The sequence below is a fragment of the Eimeria maxima genome, genomic scaffold (assembly GCF_000499605.1).
Source record: "Eimeria maxima Weybridge genomic scaffold, Emw_scaff35, whole genome shotgun sequence".
Lineage (NCBI taxonomy): Eukaryota > Apicomplexa > Conoidasida > Eucoccidiorida > Eimeriidae > Eimeria > Eimeria maxima.
Genome location: NW_013566367.1, coordinates 61,548 through 83,615, shown reverse-complemented (window position 1 = coordinate 83,615; position 22,068 = coordinate 61,548). Strand labels below are relative to the sequence as shown.

The following is a 22,068-nucleotide window of genomic DNA, read 5'->3' as shown; positions in this document are numbered from 1 at the left end:
CCTAATAAATTGCTCTCTTCTCTTATTTTGTCGTCGGGGCCAATTGTTCGTAACAATATCAGTACGGCAATATTGCGCTCATTCCGTTTCTCTCAACTTGCCAGACAAGAAGGCTACTCATACTCCCCCTCTACTTGTTCCCTTTCTGAAAGGCTACAGAGCCTAGTAGGGCGGTGCTCATCGCTGCACTAGGGGGGCGCGCTAACTGCAGTCACTAGACTGTAAATAGAGGGAAAAGCCTAGGTAATTGAGGTGTAGACAACGATGACTAGTGGCTCTCTATTGCCTTTTTTTACTTGTTCACTTCAGCTGGTATTACAGGCGGAAACGTTCATAAGTTCAGAAGAGCTGTCGGTGCTCTAAGTTGCCAAAAATGACAGTGAAGCTGCTTCTCTGTTACGCATGCCTTACCAATGCTCCCAGCAGGCCATTGGCTGCTAGGAGACGCCGACGACTGTTACGGCCTAAACACAATCCATTGTGCGCTTAGTGCTAAGTCCTCCAGGAATATAAAGAGGAAACATCCCACATGGTTAGTGCCAATGGTCTATGGTTCCCCATGACTCCATGCACCATTTGACCAAAAAAGTAGAGATGAGATAAATACACGTAGAATGTGTATAGCAATACATGAATAGATGCATCCTACACAGCAATAAATGCAGCTAATACCGATTAATTGCCTTGCAGACGCTGTATCTGAGAGCGATGCAGTACGACTGCAAGCGCTTCTGTCTTTGCGTATTTTATGTTTCAGTCTTCTTGTTTAGCATGGCTGCTTTTGTGTGTCTGTCTGTCGCTTTTCTCTGCACCTGCCCATAAAATAAGCCGGTGACACCCTGTTATGGCACAAGCGGCCTTCATCTTCTCGGGACCTTGGGAGCCTGCAGATCGAGCTTAGGGCACTGATTCGGCAATATGAAAGCACAAATGAGCGAAAGGAGTGCAGTGAGGAGAGAAAAGGCGCTGCAGACGATACCAATGCCACCGGAGTAGCCAATGTTGCCGAAGAGCGCCAAGACGAAGTTCCACAGAAAGAAGTGAATGTAGGTTTTGCACATCCAGTAGAAACCAAAGCCGTGGAAGTGGCACAAAATGGAGATCAACCCCATCACGAAGGGCGTCCAGACATCAAGAAAGACAGAGGGCGCAAAGGTAAACAATGCGTTGCGCCAGTAGGTTTTGTTTATGTCATTCAGCACGTCATCTGAGTCTACTTTGATCTTAGGGCTCAACGCGTTCAACAGAAAACACCACACTACTATGGTGAAGGCGCCCGTCAGCAGCCCCACCCAACTTGTTACCTTTCCCAATATCTGTTTGCCGTCTGCCATCTTCTGAGCCTGCAGACAAAGAAAAGACTCAAGAGCAAAAACCACAAATTCAAAGCTTGAACAACACTTTGTGTGGGCTCCCAGCTTTATTCGGTTAGGTGTATGTTGAGACACAAGGCAACACCACCAAGAATACGGAACGAAGCATATCAATGTAAAAAAAAATGCTGCGGCAGCAGATGTGGACAGGCGGCAAAAATAAGGGCTGGTACCAATACTGAGACAAAAACCAATGATGCTAGAAGGAGAGAAAACACAAATACAGCGAGGCAGTGGTGTTCGTATAGAAAGGTTGAGAGCTACAGCTGCACAGTATCACAGCCTACGAGGCTGGGCCACGGAAAAACAACACTAGTGCATCGGCTCAAGGCTTGCATTCACAGTGGAGCTAGACAGAAGTGCTTATCGTGAAATGGAAAAAAAGAAAAACAGAAGCAACATTTGTACATTCTAAGGTCTAAGTGTATACACGGTACGCGACAGTGAACTGCCTTGGGCTCGTGCACGGTTGCGGCTCTGCGTAATGCAAAGCTGCGAAGGAATATTACTGAGTTACATACATTAAGAACAACTAAGGAAGAGAACTGAAAAGGCGTGAAAAGGAGAGGAGAAATCACCCGCCCTGCCTCTGCCGCAGCAACGCGCTGCTTCAGCAACAGCAGACGTAGGCAGAAATGGGCTTACTTGTGATGAATTCCTATTTGCTTCGACTTCTTTGTGTTTCTTTTTCTATAGTTTGCACAGTTAATGAGAGATAAGAGAACGAGAAGAACCTCAGGAGCAGCTCATCCGTCTCTCTCTGTTTGTAGTAGCGGCCATGGTGGCCGCTGGTCAGCGGTCGTCCTGATCGCCTAACAAGTGAGTCGGTGCAGCCCTGCATCAGCTGTACCTTCCAAATTAATATATGACTTGCTCATAAAGATAAAACAGTTGAATCTTCAATTGCATCGACTAGACAAAAATGGGCTTTTCAGCTGTCCAATCCGTTTCTGTCATCTGCTTCCTTCCTCTATCGACCACAACCAGCAAACAATAACGCTGTTGGACCACGCAACCGCCAAACAGGAACGTGAACTATGTGAATAACATTTCATTTACATCATGTTCTAAAAAGCAAATAAGCAAACCAGAACATCCCATGTGGTAGGGTTTTTGCCTATTTGGGGTTTGTCTTGTTCTTTCGTTCTCCCACGCACCACTTCTACGATTGTCTCCAACAAGTGCCGCTGCAGTTCCTGGCTGTCTCATGCAAAAAAGACAAAACTCAAGACCATATTGCTTTCCTGCATACTTCTGTTTTAATGAAAGAAGCACTGAGGAATTAATGAGGTAAGGAAAGCAGAGAAAACGGAGCAGACATGCGAAACGCATGTTTGCAAATGTTGGAACACAAGCCATGAAATACTGTGAACCAAGCTGATAAACAATGTTCTATTGGTCTTATTAACTCTATACGTATTTAAATCCCGGAAGGTGTATCGAATTTGGCTCTGCAAGAGACAATAAACCGAGTCGTTTTTTCTAGTGAGCTTGCAAAGCAGCGACAACGCAAAATTGCCTGAACTATATCCGCGTATCCACCAGCTTGTTTTCTAGCGTTTGCTCGTCTTCTAAAAAGCCCTTCAGTTTAGAGTCAAGGGTTTACTGTTAATCCTTTCCGCCAAAAACACAAAACTACTCTTTGTTAGTTTGTCCCATTCGATTTAGCTCGAGTCGGAGGAGTCCGAGAACTCCTCTTCTGAAGACTCGACAACGGTCTTGACCTGTAGAAGCAAGCAAAATACAACTAATGAGAACAAGGACACCAAAGGAAGGAGACACTGTCCCAATAGGAAAATCTGAAGGACTGTTGCTACTGGTGGTTGTTGGTGCTGTACCTCCCGTGTGGCCAGGCGGAAGCTCTTGCGCTGTGGGGTTCGTTCCCGTTTGTAACTTTTGCCTTTCTTCGTGGACCTCCAGTCTCCAGGTTTAGCAGTGCTATGCCCAGCAGATACAGTAACTGGTCTGTCTTTGAGTGCTGATCGTTTTCCAGGTTCCACGTTGACTACTGCTGATTCTGCTCTTCGTGCTGCTGCTGCTGCAATGATGTTCCGTGCGCCGAACGAACCAAATATGTCCGCATCTGTCGTATGTGACGTTGCACTTGGTGCCCTGTTGCATGCAGCGACAATTAAAACTGAGTTGCAATGCTTGACATATATTCCAAGGAAAGCAGAAAACACATGTACAGAAGGAAGCAAAAGACGGTATAGACAAACCTATGAAGAAAGGAACGCTCTTCTTTCCGTTGAATTTTGTCTACTGCCGGCTGCAACAGACAAACAATGGAATGCTTCAAAATATGGACAAAATCAGTTGAGCTGAGCACGCAAAGAAAACCGAAGCTCGAACTTAGCCGGTCGCAGAGTTCTACTTAAATGCTTTTCAGCTCTAAAAAGGTACACCACTACACATTGTTTGATGTTTATACCATCTCATTCGTATTAGCAACTAACTACACTTTTTCATACCTTTCCAGAGTTGTATCGAATCCACACTGATACTTTTCGCGTCCCGAGCGGCATGCTTTCCTGTTCAGGCAATTAAACAGATGATTCCGCGTAGCTGGTTGCACTAATTACTCACTCGCTTCCATTCGAATCTTGACGATTTAGAAGCAGCAGAATGAGAAGGCAAAAACAAGTCCATTCGGGCGCCCAGCCGAGCCTTCCAGCGTTGCCAGGCCATTCTATGAAGCGTCTGCCCTTCTTCGGCCATTATTATTTCTGTTTGTTGAACAAGAAAGTTCATCGAGGTTCAACCCCAGAGTTCAGTGTGTTATTAACTGGCGCGCTGAGGTGTACATGCACCGCAGAGCAAGCAACCGTTTTCGCGAGTTCCTCCTCTACTCCATAGTATTACAGCAGATGACATTTTAGAACAATTAACCCTGTATTCCCGTGCAAGCTCTGGGAACAAACAAGTGGCAACTTTTTCTGTGACCCCAACATTCTTCTGTTGCTGTTCCAGCCAGGGGGCCGCCCGTTTCCCCTGTTATGGTTTCTTCGCCCTTGTTTTCTCGCTCCCAGTTTCTGGTTTACTTGCCTTCTTCCACTGCGGTGGTGCCAACACACCAGGATCTGTGTTTTCTGCGTGCGTCGGTGCCGTCTAAATGCGCAGCTGTGCGCAAGTAACAGCCTTCTTGTATTTCAACTGTTTCAACTGTATGCAGTCCCAATTGTGGTTGCCCTATCTGTAAAGACGCAATGCTCAAGGAGCAATCAACACCCGAAGATCTGAGGGTTGTGCTAACTCCCAGGGTGCACACGAACAAACAGTCTTTACAGTGCGTATAACACAGTGACCACTGTTCCTGAATTGCAAGCACTGCTGTATGTGCTTATCCTACATTAAGATAAATCAGCTGCTTGCAAACACTGCTTTGCATAGTCCCTCGGCTTGCTAGTCGTGTACTTTAAATGAAACAGTGAACAAACATTTGTGCTAACAATTCTGCAGGCGAGGCAGCTGCAGCAGCTGCCACATGCGTAATATCCAAACTGATAAGTGGCCTCAAACGCCAGACATTTCGTTAGTTCCTGTGTGCCTTGAAGAAGAAAAAACCAGACAACAGCTTATTTTGGCTGCTGCTGCTGCAACTGTCGTTGATGCTGGTGCAGCGTGGATCCAGCGGTTGTCGCTGCACCGCCCCTGCCGGCGTCTCGTGCTTCGCCTTGGAGGCATATAAGCAAAATACAGACAGAATCAAAGTGCAAGGGAAGAGATAGAAAGGAGCTCGTGGCAAGGAGAAAACACAGAAACGGAGATACACACAAACAACTGCTGGAAAGCATGCAAAACTGCATGCAGCTGAAATTGCCAGCATGGAGACGATCACGAAGAACGTCGCTGCGCTTTTTCCGCTGCGTCCAAAGCCGACTGCAAGCCAGGGATGCTGCAAAGACAAAGCAGGCAAAGCAGTAGCAACAGAAGCAGATGGGAGGTGGCTCAAATATGAACGAGAAAGGACACTGCAAACATCCATGTACAACAGCGACAGACAAACCGTAAGAAGACACAATAATACAAGGAGACTAAAAATGGGACAGCAAAAGCAGCAAAGTGTGCCGTCTCAGAGAAAAGCTACCATACAGCGATAATAAATCGTTCAACAGAGGCTGTAGGAGGGAACGGCCTTAATAGACAAAACTACAGAAATCAAGCAGGCAGGCAAACACAACCAATAAACATATACATGAAACCAAACGCCAACGGCCAAAGAGCGATCGCCTGCAACTCCAACCTCGATACTGACGCACCCGATGGTCCTAACGCGGTGCCTGTACACCTCATAGTCCCTTCCAAATAATTTAATCAGCTGTTTCTCCTCGAAAGAAATCCGCTCCAGAAAGAACACGAAGGAAACGACGGAAAACAGGCAACAGCAAATCACATTCAGCAACACAATCTGCGAGCCTGAACCAGCGCAGAAGCAGCAGCAAATATGCTACCAGTTCTAGGGTTTGTGCTGCGCTCGTTACCGCGGGGAGCCGAAGCTCCCCTGTAACATAAGCAAGATGTCCTGCAACTGCAGTGAGACCAAGACGGGGACAAACCACAGGGCCACTTATTCCCTCTAAGAGCAGCGGCAGCAGCGTTAGCAGCAGGTGCAGCAGCTTACCGACAGCCCACCAGAACCAGCCTGCGTATGCCGGATGCCTGCATTTACTGTATACACCGTGGACGCACAGACGATGCTTTTCTGTCTTTTTCCTCCTGATCTGATGGGTAAAATTCTCCCTTAAAGTGAGGAAGCCCAAACACCGAAGCATCAACCCCCCTATTGCAGCAACCAGACCGCTAGCGGATATGAGCACCAACATGCACATAATGTAGAGCTGCCAGTACACCTCAGATGGTGGTTCAAATGCTCCTGCCGCTCCTGCAGATGCAGTAGTGGCGGGAGATGAAGGAACAATCTGCTGCTGCCGTTGCAGAGGCAGCAGCAACACGTCCAAATCACTCGGGAGGAGGGGACGCTGCAGCAGCACATGCCAGGCAAAGGTAAGCAGCTGCAGCACAAGCTGCGGCAGGTGGACCTGCTGCTGCAGCAGGAGCTGCAACAGCAGCGCGTTGCTGCTGTTTAGCACTGCAGCGGCAACTGAAGGTTTGAGTTGCTGCTCCAGCAGTGCCAGTAGCAGCACCGCAGCATACACCTGACTGTTGTTAAGCAGAAATGAGTCGAAGCTGAGATCTTGTGGATGGAAGGACAGGACAAAGAGATATTCTGTGCTATGGTGCAGCAACAGCAGCAAGATAAACAGTGCCTCAGCTGCTGCTGCACACGACAAGCGGCACTGCAACAGCAGAAGCGAGAAAAACATCAAACAGCACCCTGCCACAGACAGTGCAATGCATTGATAGCACATGTCTACTGTCAGAGACCTGCTGCTGCTGCTACTGTTGTTGCTGGTGCTGTTACTGCTGCTGTCTGGCTGCTTGTGTACCATCACACCAGCAAAGACAACCACCCAAAAGCCACGAGCGACGCTCCTTCCAATCATGCAGCTATCTCCCCGGTGATGCAGTTGCTGCAGGAGCTCCTGCTGCCCTACATAATGCAGGTTTTGCTGCAGCTCTTCCTCCTGCTGCTGCCGCTCCAGTAGCAGCAGCAGCAAACCAACGAATGCCCCGGCCGCAAATGCCCCAAAACGGACCAGATGCATGCCAACCTGCCTCCGCGTCCATTCGGTACGTTTATCGATGTTGCTCTCCTTGCTGCTGCTCCTGCTGGAGCTGCTGCTGCTAAGGTTGCTGCTTGGGCGACGACTAATTTCAGGATCTCCAAGAACACCACGTTTGTCGATGTTGCTGTCCTTGTTGCTGCTCCTGCTGGAGCTGCTGCTGCTATGCTTGATGCTTGGGCGACACCTGATTTCTGGGTCTCCAAGCAAATCTATGACACCCTCACGACAAACTGCTGCATCCGCTGCTGCAGCCAATATATTTGTTACATATGTTCCTGGTGCTGCTGCACCTATCGTCCCTCCTGTTGCCCTCGACCACTGTGAAGCCAAGAAAGGGCACGCGGCTGCAGCTTCTGCTGCTGCCTCATGTTGCTTCATCTGCTGATGCTGCGATTCCCCTACTCCACATAGCAATACAGGAGGTGGGGGAGGAGGGTTCCGACGCCCCTGGGTAACAGCAGCAGCAGCAGCATCTGCAGCACCAGAGGAAGCGCCAGCAGCAACAGCTGCAGGTCCCGTTGTTGTTGGTCGTGCCATATGTTCTCCCGCGGGTGTACGCACAACTGTGCACTGTAGTTGGCGTGTTACCGCCTCTTTAAAACAAGTGCGGCTGTTACATGGCTGTTGCTACTGCTGCTGCTGCTACCGTTGTTAATGCTCCAGTCCTTGCGGTCCCTGCTGCTTCTGCTGACGCTTGTGCCGCCACTAATCTAACGGCAGGGTTGCCGCGTTTGCTGCTGCCGTTAATTAACGGGTGAGATCAACAGAAGCGCACCCAATTTTCGCCGTTGCTTCACTGGCTGCCGCTGCTGCTGAAGCCCACGCTGCTATACTGCAAAAGCGAGACTCGCTGCAACGCAGGAAGGCTAGACAAGAACTTGCTGAGGACCTACGGTAAAAGAACTGACTCAAATAACGGAAAGAAAACTGGAAGCAGCAACGGCTGCTTGAATATTGTATGGACGGCAGCAGCTGCCGCCACCGCAGCTGCTACAGCTGCTGTTCCTTCTGCAACACAGGTGGAGGGAGTGTGCGCGTTTACACGTAGTTGTCTCCAAGCACGAACTTGAAGCTACAAAACGCATGGTGCAGGTTTATCGTCCGAACCTTTGACGCGTACAAATACTAAATGGCAGAAGCTGCAGCATCAGCAGGCAGCGCCAGCCTTCTCCAAGGCACCGCTGTCCTTCTGGTGGGCAGAGACATACAGAAAAACACCACAAAAAGACAATTTCAATATTCTTTGACGGGTTCAACATGAAAAGCCTGCCCGTGAGCAGCAGTGGCAAACGCGCAGCCACTAGCAGCAACGCGCATGCAGCAGCAGCAGGAGCAGCGTCAGCAGCCGCGGCGGCTGAAGTAGCCCTCCCCTGTCTCAGCAGGCGAACCCAGGACTATTTAGCTTACTGCAATTTGCTTTTCATGCAGCATCAGTAACAAGGGGACTCCACCTCTGCCGCTGCAGCGCGGCTCTAGGCCTCCCTGCCGGCGAAGGCAGCAGCAGCAAAACTAGCAGCAGCAGGACGGAGAGCAGCGGTAGAAGAGAAGGTAGTAGAAGCAGAAACGCTGGCATGACCATGGATCAGGGCACGCGTAGCAGCAGCAACGATGCTGCTGCTCCAGCCCCTTTGCTGGACGTTGCTGCATCAACAGGAGTGGCATTTAGTAGTAGAACGGCTGCTGCTGCACCGGTCTTCCGTCTGGTTGCTGAAGCGCAGCGCCGCGTCGAGGCGGCTGCCGCTACAGCAGCAGAAGACGTATTGCAGTGTCTCTCAGCGGGAGTTCAGCAACAGCAGCAACCGCAGCCGCAGGAACAGCAGCCGCTGCAGCAGCAACAGGTTGAAGCTACAGCACGAAAAGACGTGGATTACGTTTTCCGCTGGCACACAGCAGCAGCAGCTGGTGATGCAGCGCCCCGTGAACACCAAAGAGAGCAGGATAGTCACGCTAGAGCAGCAGCAAAAGCAGCTGCGGCAGTGCGGACACCTGGAGCACCCTTGAGCCTTGTAGACGTTTGGCAGCAGCCGCCTCTTTTTCCGGTGTACATACACCTGAAAACTCTGACGCGAGGGTTTTTGCCTACTGCTCTTGTTGCCGCGCTGCAACAGGAGGCAGCAGCAATAGGAGTGCAGCTGTTGCCGCAGCTGCAGCAAGTTTGCCTCTTCCAGGGCAGCACAGCCTACCTGCTGCCTCTAGCAGCAGCAGCGGGAGATGCGGCAGAACCGTCTGTGTTGCGCCTAAAGGCAGGCGCTCCTGTAGTTGCTGCTTGCTGCTGCTTGCGTAGAGCGCAGCAGCAGCAGGAACCTATGGAGGCGGGGCAGCAGCAGCAGCAGCAGCTGTTGCTGCTGTTGCTTACAACGCAGTCTGTGGCTTTTTTTGCTGTGGTGTTGCTGCGGCAGCAGCAGCAACGACGGCACCGCGGCATAATTGACTACGGAGCAGGCGGCTGCTGTCCTCTGCTGCTGCCTGCTGCTGCAGGGCAGCAGCCACAGAACAGCAGCACCAGCAAGAGTTGTAACGTGGTGCAGCAGCAGTTGTGGATGGCGCAGCTGGTTGCTCTGGAAGATCTTTCGGTGGACCTTCCAACAGACATTCGATATTTGCTGCAGCAGCAGCAGCAACAGCGAGAAGAGCAGCAGCAGCAGCTCTACCGTAGCCCATGGTACCCAGTGCCTCGTTTCTTTGCGCAGCAGCAGCAGCAGCAGCAAGACGGCAGCAGCACCATGTATGCTTGCATAGGGGGGCAGATTCTGCAGATATCGATTAACGCGAATGCCACTCGCAGTTATGTGCGGCGCCTGCCTCTCCGTCTCAGCAGCAGCTGCAGCACCACCTGCTGCTGCGACCCCACAAGCAACAGCAGCAGCAGCAAGAGTAATAGCAACAGCAGCTACAGCAATAGCGTTGGAAGCGGGGACTTGGGCGATTCCTGTCCTCGGTGCGCGGCGGCCGCCGCAGCAGCAGTGCAGCGGCTGCAGCGGCACAGCGGAGCAGCAGCAGCAGCAGCAGCAGCAGCAACAGGATCGTGCCCAGGTGTTGTGTTTGTCCAGGAGGCCGGCGAGAGGCTGCTGGCAGCAGCAGATGATGCTGGTGGGGTGTATCTGCTGCGCCTAGATAGCCGCAGAGAAGGCCGCCTGTTCTCCCGTATTGCTAAAGGATTTGCTGCACTGTACGCCTGTGTGTTGCTGCTGCTGATGCTGCTGCTTCATTTGCGGTCAGTGCTGCTTGTGCTGCTGATACTGCTGGTCATAATAATGCCGGCAATGCTGCGGCTGTTAGGGCTGCAGCCACTGCTGCCTGGAGTGCGTGCTTTTTTCTTGTGCTGGGTTCCTTCTGCTACTGTTGCTGCTGATGGCGCGCTTGCTGTGATCGTTTCTGCTTTTCGTTGCAGTTTCCGACTGCCACATATAACAGCTTTAGGTACGAGTGGGACAATGAGCGTAGAAGAAGCAGCAGCAGGAGCTCCTGCTGCTGCTGCGGAAAGCGGGAGCTGCCAAAGTCAGATGGAAGGCGAGGATGCGTGCGATTGCCCGCTTTGCTGTAAGCAGCCCGACACTGCACCAGTAACACCAGCAACAGAAACGGGAGCAACGGAAGCAAGGGACGCCTCTGAAGTCACAGAAGAGGAGAGGGATTCCTCAGGGCCTCCCGCAGGCGCTGAATGCGTAGCGTACATCTCCCCCAACTGCTGGCAGCAGCAGCTCCTGCAAGAGCAGCAGCAGCAAGATCAGCTGACGGTCGCAGACCTGTGTTGTTCCTTCACGCCGGATGGCTGCCCATTGCTGACTCTCGTCACCTCGAGAGGAGACCGCGTGATGCTGCTGGCAAATCGGAGTCAAAAAGTTGTTGTCGCTGCTGCTGGCAGCAGCAGCAGCAGCCGCAACGGCTGCTCGCTCGTCAGGGGAAGTTATTCTCTACGTGTTCTTTCCGTTTTGCTTTCCCCCGAAGCAGCACATTACCGGGAGATGGGAAGTGAACCCATCAACAGCAGCAGGAGCAACTGCAACAAAAGCAGCAGGTGCAGCGCCTTAGTAAGGGGTTCATCGCGCTGGCCTCTCCATGACTTGCAACAGCAGCAGCAACAGCACGACCAGCCGCAGGGCGGCCAGCAGCACCAGCAACAACCTGCTGTCACTGTCTGCAACAATGGCCTGTTTGTCTTTTCAGAGGGCAGCAGCATGCAGGAGGAGCAGCAGCAACAGCAGACTGCGACTACAAACAGACAGTCGGTGTTGCTGTCTCTTCGCTCTTCCTGGCCCTCGGACGCGCCCGTCAAAGCAGCAGAAGCAGGCAGCTATCCCTCTGCAGTTGCTGCCGCTGTTGCTTCAGTGCAGCAGCCGATGCATCTGCACTGCTGCTGCCGCCTGTCGCTGCGTTCGCCATTGTTGGCAGCAGCAGAAGACCGACTTTTGTGGTGGCCGCTGCAGCAACCTCAGCTAAGCAGCAACAACACCAACAGCAGCTTGCGCCAGCTACTAGGGGGCTGCACGGAAGGCCTCCCAGAGTTCCTAGTTGCCCCTGCTGGAGGTATCTCTGAAGGAGCTGGAAAGGACGTCCAAGCAGCAACAGCAGCAGCAGCAACACCTGGAAGTAGCAGCAGACGTTTGTGGCTCTTCACCCCTACGGAATTCTTACTTGTCGATGTTTCGACTCGTAGCAGCAGCAGCAGCAGTGTGTGCTGCCGTGTTGTAGGCGCAGCAGCAGCAAAACGAGGTGCTGCTGCGCTGCGGGCACACTGCACTGCTGCGAAGACGGTTCGGCAACAGCTACTGCAGCAGCAGCAGCGCAGCGTGCTTGGTCGTCTGCAGATGGAGGCAGATGCAGCCGCAGCAGCAACGGAAGCCGCAGTTGCTGCCATTGAATGCAGGAGGGAGTTCCCCCTGCTCCCCCCTGCAGCGCCTCAAACACGGTGGGGCTGTTTGCAGCTTCTTGTGTCCCTTCAGGTCGACAATAACAACAGCGACTGCAGCAATGTTTTGCAAGGACGCAACCTACCACGTCTGACCCTCATTGCAGATGCAGCAGACAGCAACGGCAGTAACAGCAGCGAGCAGCTGCAGCAGCAGCCTCAGTGGATTGGTGCCTTAGAGATGCGCCTGGCACTCCTTGTAGGGCGTCTTTGGGGCACTCCCCTATATTCGTCCACCAAACAGCAGCAGCAGCCTCAGCAGCAGCAGCAACAACAGGTACGACCATTTCCCGCATACGCAGAACACTGCAAATGGCAGTTGGCAGCTAGCGGCGCCAGCAACGAGATCCTCTTGTTCCAGCATTTGGCTGCTACGGCTGCTGCAACCAGGTGTTGCTGCGGCTGCAACGAGCGGTGTAGGGTGTATGCACTGCTTTTAAATGTGTCTTTGATGGTCCTGTGCTGCAGGAGGGCACCACCGTCACTGCATCAACACCGACACCAGCAACGATGCCTGTCTGCCGGCTCCCACTTCCTTACCTCGAGTGGTTGTGCGCGCAACTGGATTTGTTGCTGCAGCAGCTGCTGTTGCTTGTGGGTCCCCGCGCCTCGACAGTGTCTGCTTCACTTGTGCATGCACTTGCTGCTTCTCATCATCCGCCGTGGACTTACCACAGGAGCAGCGGCGGCAGCAACGGCAGCGGAGACGAAAAGGCGGATGGTGTGTTCATGCTGAAGCTGCTGGTAGGGTGTATAGATAGTTTGGGAAACCTCCAGCGGCTATTGGAGGCCGCTCCAGGTGGTCAGCCCTATCGCTTGCAGTTACTGCGGTTGCTGGGGTTTGTGCTGCTGCTGCTACTGCTGGAGCAGCAGCTGCGGCTTATTGCTGCTATCGAGCGTTTACCTCGCAGCAGCCGAGCGTTTATTTGGCAGCATGCAGATGGGCTCTGGAGGGGTACTGCAGCAGCAGGGGCTTCTGTATCAGCAACAGCAGATGCAGCGGGAATTCCAAGCCAGTTAATGTGCACCAGGACGCTTGCTCAGATATTGCAGTGCAGCAGAATCCAAAAGCGGCTCTGGCGCTGTCTCAGTACTGCACTGTTAATGGTGCACCACCAGTCTTCCCCCTCTCTCCTACAGCAGGGTGGCCAATCTCTACAGTCCTCACCAGCAGCAGCAATCAGGAGCAACAGGAACGACAGCGAAGCTTCTTCGTTTTTGGGACTCCGGTGGTTAGCGCAGACCCTGCAGTTGCAGTAAAAGAAGCAGAAATAAGAACACAAGCAGCAAGACTACAGCAACTATTGGAGCAGCAGTAGTAGTAGAAACAGAGGCAGTAACAGCATAGGCACTTGTATGAGGGTCACAGCCCTTCGTATGCTTTTTCGCTGCTGTGCATAGGGCTTTGGGGGCAGCAGACACTCGAGCGCTCTTTTGCTGGGAGGCTCAGGCGTACATGCTGCAGCCGCAGCAGCAAGGGACCTCTTCTGGGCTTCTCCAGCTGGCCGACGCAGTCCTTTCGAGATTTGCTGGATGCGCTGCAGAACAACGGGTAGGCAACCACCCACCTCCTGCAGCTGCTGTTTCTGCTGCAGGCATTGCGGATCTTCTTCTTGCTGCTAGTGCTGTGATGGCTCTGATGTTGCCGCTGCTGTTTCTGCTCTTCTCAGCGCCAGTTGATGACGGAGTGCTTGCTGCAGCTACTGCTGCAGCAGCAGGATGATTCGTTTTCAGCGGTACGTCTGGCGGTGCAGCAGCTGATGACTGCAGCAGCAGTACCGCCGGCAGCAACACTCGGCCGGCCAACTTCAAGAGTAAGAAGCCTCCCCTCTAGTGAAATTGAAGTCGGACTTCAAATATCAGATGTCGTTTCTGCATTTAAAGAAGCCATTCGCCTAGCTGCTGCTGCTGAGAACAACAGCAGCAGCAACCAGGATGGTGCTGCTCTCGGCTGGCAACGTCTTTTGCCGCGGGTGCTGGGATATCAGTGCAGGGAACGTGTACTACTGGATTGTTCAACTCTCCAGGTCGCTCGCGTGTCTCAGCAACAGCAGCAGCAGCAACAGCAGCAAGAGGTAGAAGGCTTGTGGATGAGGCTTGAGCGCAGCAGCGGAGGAGAGCTGCCGTTGCTACTGCCGGGCGAATTGCTGCAGTGGGTGGCACTCGATTGTCTGTTTGAGGCTCATGAGCAGCAGGTGCTGCAGTGTTGCAGGGAGGCAGTAGCAGCAGCAAGCGCTGCTGCAGTAGCGGCAGCAAATGTTGAGCCAGTGCAGCAGTACGCTGCTGTGGTGACTGCATGCAATATGCTGGACGACCCCATTTGCTGCGGTCTTTTGCTGCGCTGCCGCCCAGAAACGTTGCAGGAGTGGGCTGTCTCATCCCTTCTAACAATATACGGCAGCAGCATCAACAGCAGCAGCAGCTGCTCTGTGGGCGCCTCGATTGTGCGAGCGTATCTTCATTGCTGCTTTAGCAGAGGCCTTCTGGCCCAAGGGGGGCTGCTTGCCCAATTGTACACCGAGCAGCAGCACCAGCAGCACCAGGATCGCCAGCGTCTGCTGGCAGCAAGCATGTACACGGCGTTGGCTACAACAGATGCAACAGCAACGCAGCAGCAGCCAGGGCCGTCAGCAGCAGTTCGATGTATGGCCGCAGCGGAGGCGCTGCAGCTGCTGCAGGAGGTGCAGCAGGAGCGGGTTTCTCTCATTGCTGCAGGCGCCTGCACTCCAACTTGTGGGAGTGACCTCGGATCCCTATTTTGCTCAGTTGTAGACGAGCAGCAGCAGCACCAGCAGCCTCAGACTTTGCAGCAGGAAACGGAGTTGCTGCAGCAGATTATCTTCTCTCTGAACACCCTGCAAACGGTGGGCTACTTCACTGCGTGTCGGTGTCTATACTGTTAAGCAGGAGGCAGCACCAGTAGTCAGGCCGTTGTTAGTGTCGGTGCTGCTGCTTATCTGCTTTTTGTGCGCCTGCAGGTTGTCAAAGAACTGCAGCTGCCGCTGATTTATTGGGTCGCGCTGCAGCAGCTGCAACTGCAGCAGTGCGGACAGCAACAGCAGCAGCTGTGGGTGACTTCCCTGAGCAGTTCAGATGGGCTTGCAGGGCCTTTGCGCTTCTCGCTGCTGCCCATGCCTCAGCTGTTCCGTTTTGCTGCTACAGCAGATGCACCTCATCTGTCTCTGCGGGCACTGCTGCTCGACTTGGTGCTGCACTTGCCTGCTGTTCTGCTGCAGCAGCAGCAGCAGCAGACGGTTGGAGCTGCGGAGAGTGTTCATGCAGCAGCAGCTGCTCTCCTCTCTCGCCTATTTCTTCAGGCGTCGGCAGCAGCTGGTAGCTGCCCTACGATTAGGTGCGCTTTGGTGCTGTTGCTGGTCCTGTTCACTTTGCTCGTGTTCTTGCTGCTGCTTCTGTTACCTACTGCTGCTGCTGCTTGCTCTCCGGGTGTTTATAGTGCTGTGCGACGGCGAGGTTTTCCTTTGGCATTTTGTTGTTGCTGCAGCATGCTGCAGCAGATGCTGCCCCCAGCTCAACAGTTGGCAGGCAGTCCTGTACTGCTGCTGCTGCTACGGTGCTGCGACTTCGCTTGGTCGGGATTGCCCACTCTCTCCAACGCTGCGACCAATGCAGCAGCAGCAACAGGAGGAACAGCGGTGGAGGTGTTGCAGAAAGGCAACATGTTTGTGCGCTGCTGCCTGGAGGTGCTGCATGCCGTGTGGAGGGAGCAGCAGGAGCAGCAAGAACTGCAGCAACAGCAGCAAGAGGAACAAGCCTCACTGCCTGGTGACCTTGTGCTGATTGCAACAGGATGGTGTCAAGAGGCTGGGTTTTCTTATGCAGATGCTGTTGAGATGTACGTACACCTTCTCGCGGAAGAGACGCTTATTGAGCAGACGTGCGATATCTTCAATGCACAGCTGCAGCAGCTGCAGCAACAGCTGCAGTTGCAGCACCAGCATCAGCAGGTATGTGGACCTGTGGGCTTGTCTCAAGTGCGTAGGCATCTGCAACAAGTTCTGCTGCGGCTGCTGTTGGTCTGGCTAAAGGCAGCAGACGGTGTAGGACCCCACAGTAGTTCTGTATATGCAGTAGCCCACTCGGAGGCTCTGGATGCTCTATTAAATCATCTGTGTGAGCCGACGGACAATACACCGCAGCAACAGCAGCTAGCCGAGTCTGCAAAGCTTGTTAAAGTACTACTGCAAAGTGCATCAGCAGCCAAGACGCCCCTTGAGCAGCAGCAGCAACAGCAACAGCAGCTGCTTCAGCTGCAGCGACAGCAGCTCCTGATGCTCCCACACGCCTATCCAGACGCACTGGGCGGTGCAACGAGCGGCTGGATGGAGGGGCTGATGAGGGAATAAAGACAAAACAAAGCGATAAAACCCGACAGTTGTACAAAATTCCTGTTTTTGTATGTTTGGCTACGGCGTCGCGTGCTTTTGCGTATAATCCGATAACTGCCATTTATTATATTTATAAATATATGTATATGTACATTAGCAATATATGGGAATATATAAATATATGGATTCCGCCGACGTTTGTTTTGCACTGCGTAAGCGCGCTGCACGAAATAACCCTTTCAGATGCGCGTTGCACGCGCGTGCGCGGTGGCACAAAAAAGCTCCAAGCGTGGATGCCGGCAAGAAGAGGGGAAAGTTGAGCGAATGTGGAGGCAGATGTGGCTGTATCGTGTGTTTAACCTGCCCTCAGTTCGTTCGTGTTTCTCACTGCTTCGAATATTATATATATGTTAATGGGGACGGAGAGGATTTATTGCACATTGGCACACAAAGATAGACACATGTGAAGGGCAGTTTGAATATGCCTCCATCTGACCAACAGGCAAAAGGGGAGCCGGCAGAAACGCAGAGTAGGGAAGGGAAGGAGAAGCAAATAGGGCAGATGAGTTCTTGAACGGAGCCACTGCTGTGACATAATAAATAATAATAGTGGAGCATCCGCGCTACCTTAAAGACAAGCATTTGCTTCAAAACAACCTCGTGATGGCGGGAGGGGAAACGTTGTGGTCGACGATGTGTCTGCATCAATAGAAGCAGCACAACAGGCACGGCAGGTAAAACTACAGAATTTGAGCAGTTGCAAGCAACTAACTACAAGATAAAATGGTTATACAAAAACTAAAACGGCAAAAACCACCAATGCGCACACGGGTAACAAAGAACACCAGGAAACACAGGAAAATTTCAAGAGCGATGAAGATCCATAAAATAGCAACCAGCAAGGCCTATGGCAGCAGGGTGGGGAGACGACACCCGCAGCAACCACGCTTTAGAACTACACAAGAAGAACTGAAGAACAAGAAAATGAGAAAACTGTTCGCGAATCCACTTGACTTAATTATTTGCATTTTGCTTTCTGCTTTCATTACGCAAGAAAGGCGATAGACGGCAGACACACCTTCGAGTCTCAGTTGTACTGTTTAAGTCTGTATTGCTGATTATTGTTTTTATTGCAGTGGACCATACTTAATAATAACGCGAGCTGAATATTACATGTGTTACATTCGCTTCTGCATTTGGTGCAGTCATACTGATAGTGGGGTGTTCTGATAGCTTTGTCTAAACTGTGTGGCGTATCATGCAACTAGCTAAAATATTCAGATTTACGGTTTAGGCCGTAGCTGTAGCTGGCTAGAGGCTGACCTGCGGATGTGGGCTTGAACGCGAACGAGATACCGCTGTTTCTTTGCAAGCATGTCCCGCAGGCGTAGACGGAAGTAGACGGCCTCTAAGACGGCCACCAAAGGAGACCAGGCGGACAAGCACTGCCGCTGCAGCAGCGTCAAGTGCTTCGCTGCCTCCTGCTTCAGGAAAATCATAGTCTTTCCCACCTGAACACAGAGACACAGCAGCGTCACAACAGCAGCAGTAAGCACAAACAAACGAACAAGCAAAATATCAAACAAACAAGCGCGAACACCAACACTAACACCAACACACACACAACACACGCGACGAACAGTACATTCGCACTAAGTGAGAGACAGGTCAACCACAACAAAGAGAACCAACAGAGCCCACGAACAGTTCAAATTTCCTGCATTGTTTAAAAAGTGGTTAGTTTGTAGCAGTCTGTTGGACACCCATATGTCTGAATGATTTATTTGGATGAGCAACATCTGCGTTCCTCTTAACCAGGTGTCTACATCACGTGCAGTACATTTGGGTTTTGTGCTATACTTTGTTTCTTCTTTTACCTGGCACTGTTTCCTGTCCACCTTAGATTTCTCTAAAAGTGCTTCACATGCAGCTCGGGGAGAGAGAGAAGAGTTCTCGCAAATGCCTAAGTCAATGAACTTAAATTGGTACAAAAAGTCTTTGAACGGACGTCTGTAAAGAAGCAGCAGACGACACAAAACACGCCACGAATTGCAAACGAGAAATCACAATACACATGTGGCATTAAAAACTGTAACAGTAGCACAGGGAGAACAAGGCCAGGAACAAGATGTTCTTAAGATTCCAATATTAAGCACGTTTGTTCAGCATACAGCAAGCCATCTGAAGATGGATTGCTGTATGAATATATTATTCTGCAGTCGTGCGTGCGCAATTTCTGTTCGTTCCCCTTTCCTGATTCCTCTGCGGTGTACCTGTAAGAGAAGCCGACTTGTCGTAGCTGCAGGGCCTCTAAGACTGACAGCGCATGTAGCTGAATCAACACCTTCGACTGCACCCAGTCCAATGGCTTCTTTGTGTCATTTGGCTTCACACATCTCACGAAGTGTGGCTCCGTGCTCTGCAAGAGGGGCGACGCAACACAAAAGAAAACAGAAGCAATGGGACTGCATCAGTACCCACAATGAGCATCTGCATCAGTATCCACAATGAGTGACGATAAAGGAAAACCTCAAGGGGGAAGAAACTGCAGCAATAGCAACACTAATGCTTCAGTCCTAAGTCAATTCAAATGAGGCCGGTCTCCATCAGTCCGTTCGACCTCCAATACCCTTCAGTGGGTTCCCACACAAGCATAGGTGTATCCTGCGCATCGCAATGTGTCTGTATGTACGCGTGTAATGTGTGCAATTACATTGATGAGCTCCATGAGGGCTTCGAGCTGTTTGAGGAACTGCGAGCCGATGAGTTGGCCCTTGGCGATTTTACCCTTCTCCATGACAATGCCTGCAAAGAGGTCTTTGACGACTGGGTTTGTGGAGGCCTGCACAATTTCCATGATTTCTGCTCTGAGCACGTCCTTGTTCTTGAAGAGGAAGCCTTCTGCGCTGTACTGAATGTCGCCGATGGTGTGCGAAACGAGGAAGTTGATGTTGGGGGAAACTTTGGCAGGTTTGAACTTGGAGCTGTTCTTGAAAGCGCTCTTGCAGGCAGCCACAAACTTCTCATCGCTACCTCCCGGGGCCAAACACTGGTCTTCTAAGCTAGACAAGATGGAATTCTTCTTGTCTGTGAGCAGCGTGATAACGTCAGTGTTGGAGGTATACACTAGTTCCGCAGTGGAGACATCTTCTTCTTTGTACAGCTTCGCCTCGCGAGTGAAGACGATGTCTACAAAGTTCTTTTGCAGCATTTCGTTGGTCACGTTAATGAAGAACTGCTCCAATGAGTTGTTCTTGAACACTTCAAATCCGAAGATATCCAACATGCCTAGGAAGTTTTTGAAACCCTCTGGTGGCTTGATGGACTTGTTCAGCTCGCTGATGATCCATAAGAACAACTTGTCGTACATCGCTTTCGCCAAAGACGACTTCAGCATATCACCATCTTCTTGCCTCCACCTGCTTTCCACTCTCTGGCCTCCGGCGAAGGTTACCTTCATTGTGAGCTCCCTCATAACTGCCTCTGGGTCGATGAACAACAGACCGCAAGCCTCTTTGAACAGCTGCAGGTTGGCGCCTTCAATAGCTGCTGCGTCATCAATACCGCCCTGCTTAGACGCAGTTATCTGCACGTTGCCCAGCAGCAGCACTCCAGCCACAACACTCCACACGGAGTCCACCTGCTCGTCTGTGAGTGCCATCGACTTGAACGCTGCACACACTTCTTTGTAGTCCGCCAGATCGTCAATGCCAGGCACGTCGAAACACTTGGGATTGATGTAAGTGTACTGATCCAGCGAGAGCAAGTGAAACCGCTCGCGCATGCTTGCGTCGGCTCCCTTACAGAGCTGGTAGAAAATGTGGTAAGATCGTTCCTGCTCGTCTTGCGTCAGCACTCTAGACTTCTCAAGCAAAAACGCAACAACGCTGCCGTAACGAATACCACCCTCCTTTGCCACGTCTAGCTGCATGAAGCGCCCAAAGCGAGAGGAGTTGTTGTTGCGAATGGTCTTAGCGTTACCGAAAGCCTCCAACACCGGGTTCGCCGCCATGATTGCATTCTGAATCCTCATGTCCATAGCGCCCCCCTTCGCAGCAGCGAAATACCTCATTATTTGCTTCGTTGCCTCCGTCTTTCCAGCACCAGACTCACCTACGCACCCCAATGACAGCAAATACCAAGAAAATCCGTCGCAGCAACAGCAATAACAACACCAACGGCAGTAGCTCACACATCCCGTCTACATAATACATGTAGTTCTTTTTTGCAACTCCTACGGCACCACAGAGGCTGCTGGGAAGGGCAGCAAGTGCTGTTGCCTTCATTAGTCATTGGTTGTCTCTGCCACACTATGGATTTGAAATAGGGGCAGGCCACGTGAAACCCAATAATCAACATGCAGGAAACCAACAAAACAACCAAAAGAGTAATACTGCAGCGCCAAAATCAATTCTTGCCTTTGACCATTCAGCTATTTATTACCCGTCTGTGGTTGGTTCGTTTGCTTCTTTTAACAGGGGCATTAAACAGCAATAGCGAGCAGTTAAGAAACACCAATAACAAAGTATAGTGTGGCAGAGACAGAAGATAGCAATACATAAATGAACAATGGTTACAAAAACGAAGATATGGAGGCGCTTGCACGACGTGCTACAGGAGCAGCAGGAAGCGCGAAATAGTTCAAGTTATGTTCCGAGTTGTCCCATGTGCGCACCTGAGACTATGATAGTTTGTGACTTGTTGACTCCGTGTAGGTTGTCGAGGGCAACTCGTGCTGTATAAAAGACGTGAGGGGGGAGTTTCGTGTAATCGTCAGCATCTCTGTATTTGCAGATCCACTCCTTGGTGGTGTTGCCGAGGTCTTTGAAGGGGTTGATGGCGACGACGAGGGGATCGGCGCAAGTGTATATCTGGTTTCTCATGTATCGATAACGCAAGAAGTCTAGGACGCAGGGGATGTTGGTGTGCGGCAGCATCCCGATGTCGCCGTACGTCATCGGGTCTATAGATGAGTTTGTGTTCCATGCATGCGAATGCGGTACAGAAAACGTTTCATTGTTCCCTGCAGGCTCTATTTGCTGCACTTGCAACATCTCAGGAGTCGAGCCCGCCTGAACCACGCACTTGGCAAACATGAGGTTCGGCTGCTGCTGCACAGCAGGTGCCAAATCAGTCCATATTTGAAACCCCTAAAACGCAGAAAGAAGCACCACAGATGCAACCACATACTTGTGGGTTCACACATCTGCACTAGGCGAAGCACAGACATGCCACAGTTTAGGCGGCATATAAATGTGATTCAATGGTTACATCCTCAAGCAATACAGAAACGGACTGAGAGTGCAGACGGACAGGACGTCAAGAAGGGGGCAGTCACCGCCTCTCGACAGCCTCTACAAAAGTCGAACAGGGGTGGTGGTGCTGAAAAGAAATCGACAATGGCTATTGTACAACTCGCGCTGAAGGAAGCTGTTGCTGTTCAGTTTCTAGTGTTGCTGACGCTGCGACGGTTGCTGTTGCCAATGCTGCGACTTCTGCTGCCACTAGTGATGCTCAAGGGGATAAAGAAGAAACAAGATGAAAGGTGGAGGAAATGACTCACTTTAAAGACGGCACCGGACTGGTCGAACACGTGCACATCCGAAACTTTCTTCTTCAGGCCTGCGGCCGTTTTAACTTCTTCCTGTGCCATTGTGGCGAATAGCTAAAGTAAGTGAGTTCTCAACAGTGAGGTGCTGTATAGAGCGGTAAAACGAAAAAAACACCAAAGATTACGAATTCGCAACTCAGCC

At 51.6% G+C, this 22,068-nt stretch overlaps 4 protein-coding genes across 4 annotated transcripts; 1 reads left to right on the top strand and 3 right to left on the bottom strand.

Moving 5' to 3' along the window:
• Window positions 1–860: 860 nt before the first annotated feature.
• On the bottom strand, window positions 861–1,334 carry EMWEY_00006170 (hypothetical protein, conserved; the record flags this gene model as incomplete). Its single annotated transcript, XM_013481529.1, has 1 exon — window positions 861–1,334. One exon carries the CDS (start codon window positions 1,332–1,334, stop codon window positions 861–863), a length of 474 nt encoding a protein of 157 aa, XP_013336983.1.
• A 3,873-nt stretch (window positions 1,335–5,207) lies between these two features.
• EMWEY_00006160 (isoprenylcysteine carboxylmethyltransferase, putative) lies at window positions 5,208–7,597 on the bottom strand (the record flags this gene model as incomplete). The annotated part of the gene is made up of 3 exons (XM_013481528.1): window positions 5,208–5,268; window positions 5,633–5,789; window positions 5,995–7,597. 3 exons carry the CDS (start codon window positions 7,595–7,597, stop codon window positions 5,208–5,210), a joined length of 1,821 nt encoding a protein of 606 aa, XP_013336982.1.
• A 1,040-nt stretch (window positions 7,598–8,637) lies between these two features.
• EMWEY_00006150 (hypothetical protein, conserved) lies at window positions 8,638–16,333 on the top strand (the record flags this gene model as incomplete). The annotated part of the gene is made up of 7 exons (XM_013481527.1): window positions 8,638–10,229; window positions 10,452–12,246; window positions 12,438–13,201; window positions 13,371–13,521; window positions 13,640–14,833; window positions 14,948–15,321; window positions 15,472–16,333. 7 exons carry the CDS (start codon window positions 8,638–8,640, stop codon window positions 16,331–16,333), a joined length of 6,732 nt encoding a protein of 2,243 aa, XP_013336981.1.
• A 1,265-nt stretch (window positions 16,334–17,598) lies between these two features.
• On the bottom strand, window positions 17,599–21,968 carry EMWEY_00006140 (hypothetical protein; the record flags this gene model as incomplete). The annotated part of the gene is made up of 6 exons (XM_013481526.1): window positions 17,599–17,826; window positions 18,193–18,325; window positions 18,589–18,734; window positions 19,029–20,428; window positions 20,991–21,465; window positions 21,879–21,968. 6 exons carry the CDS (start codon window positions 21,966–21,968, stop codon window positions 17,599–17,601), a joined length of 2,472 nt encoding a protein of 823 aa, XP_013336980.1.
• Window positions 21,969–22,068: the final 100 nt, after the last annotated feature.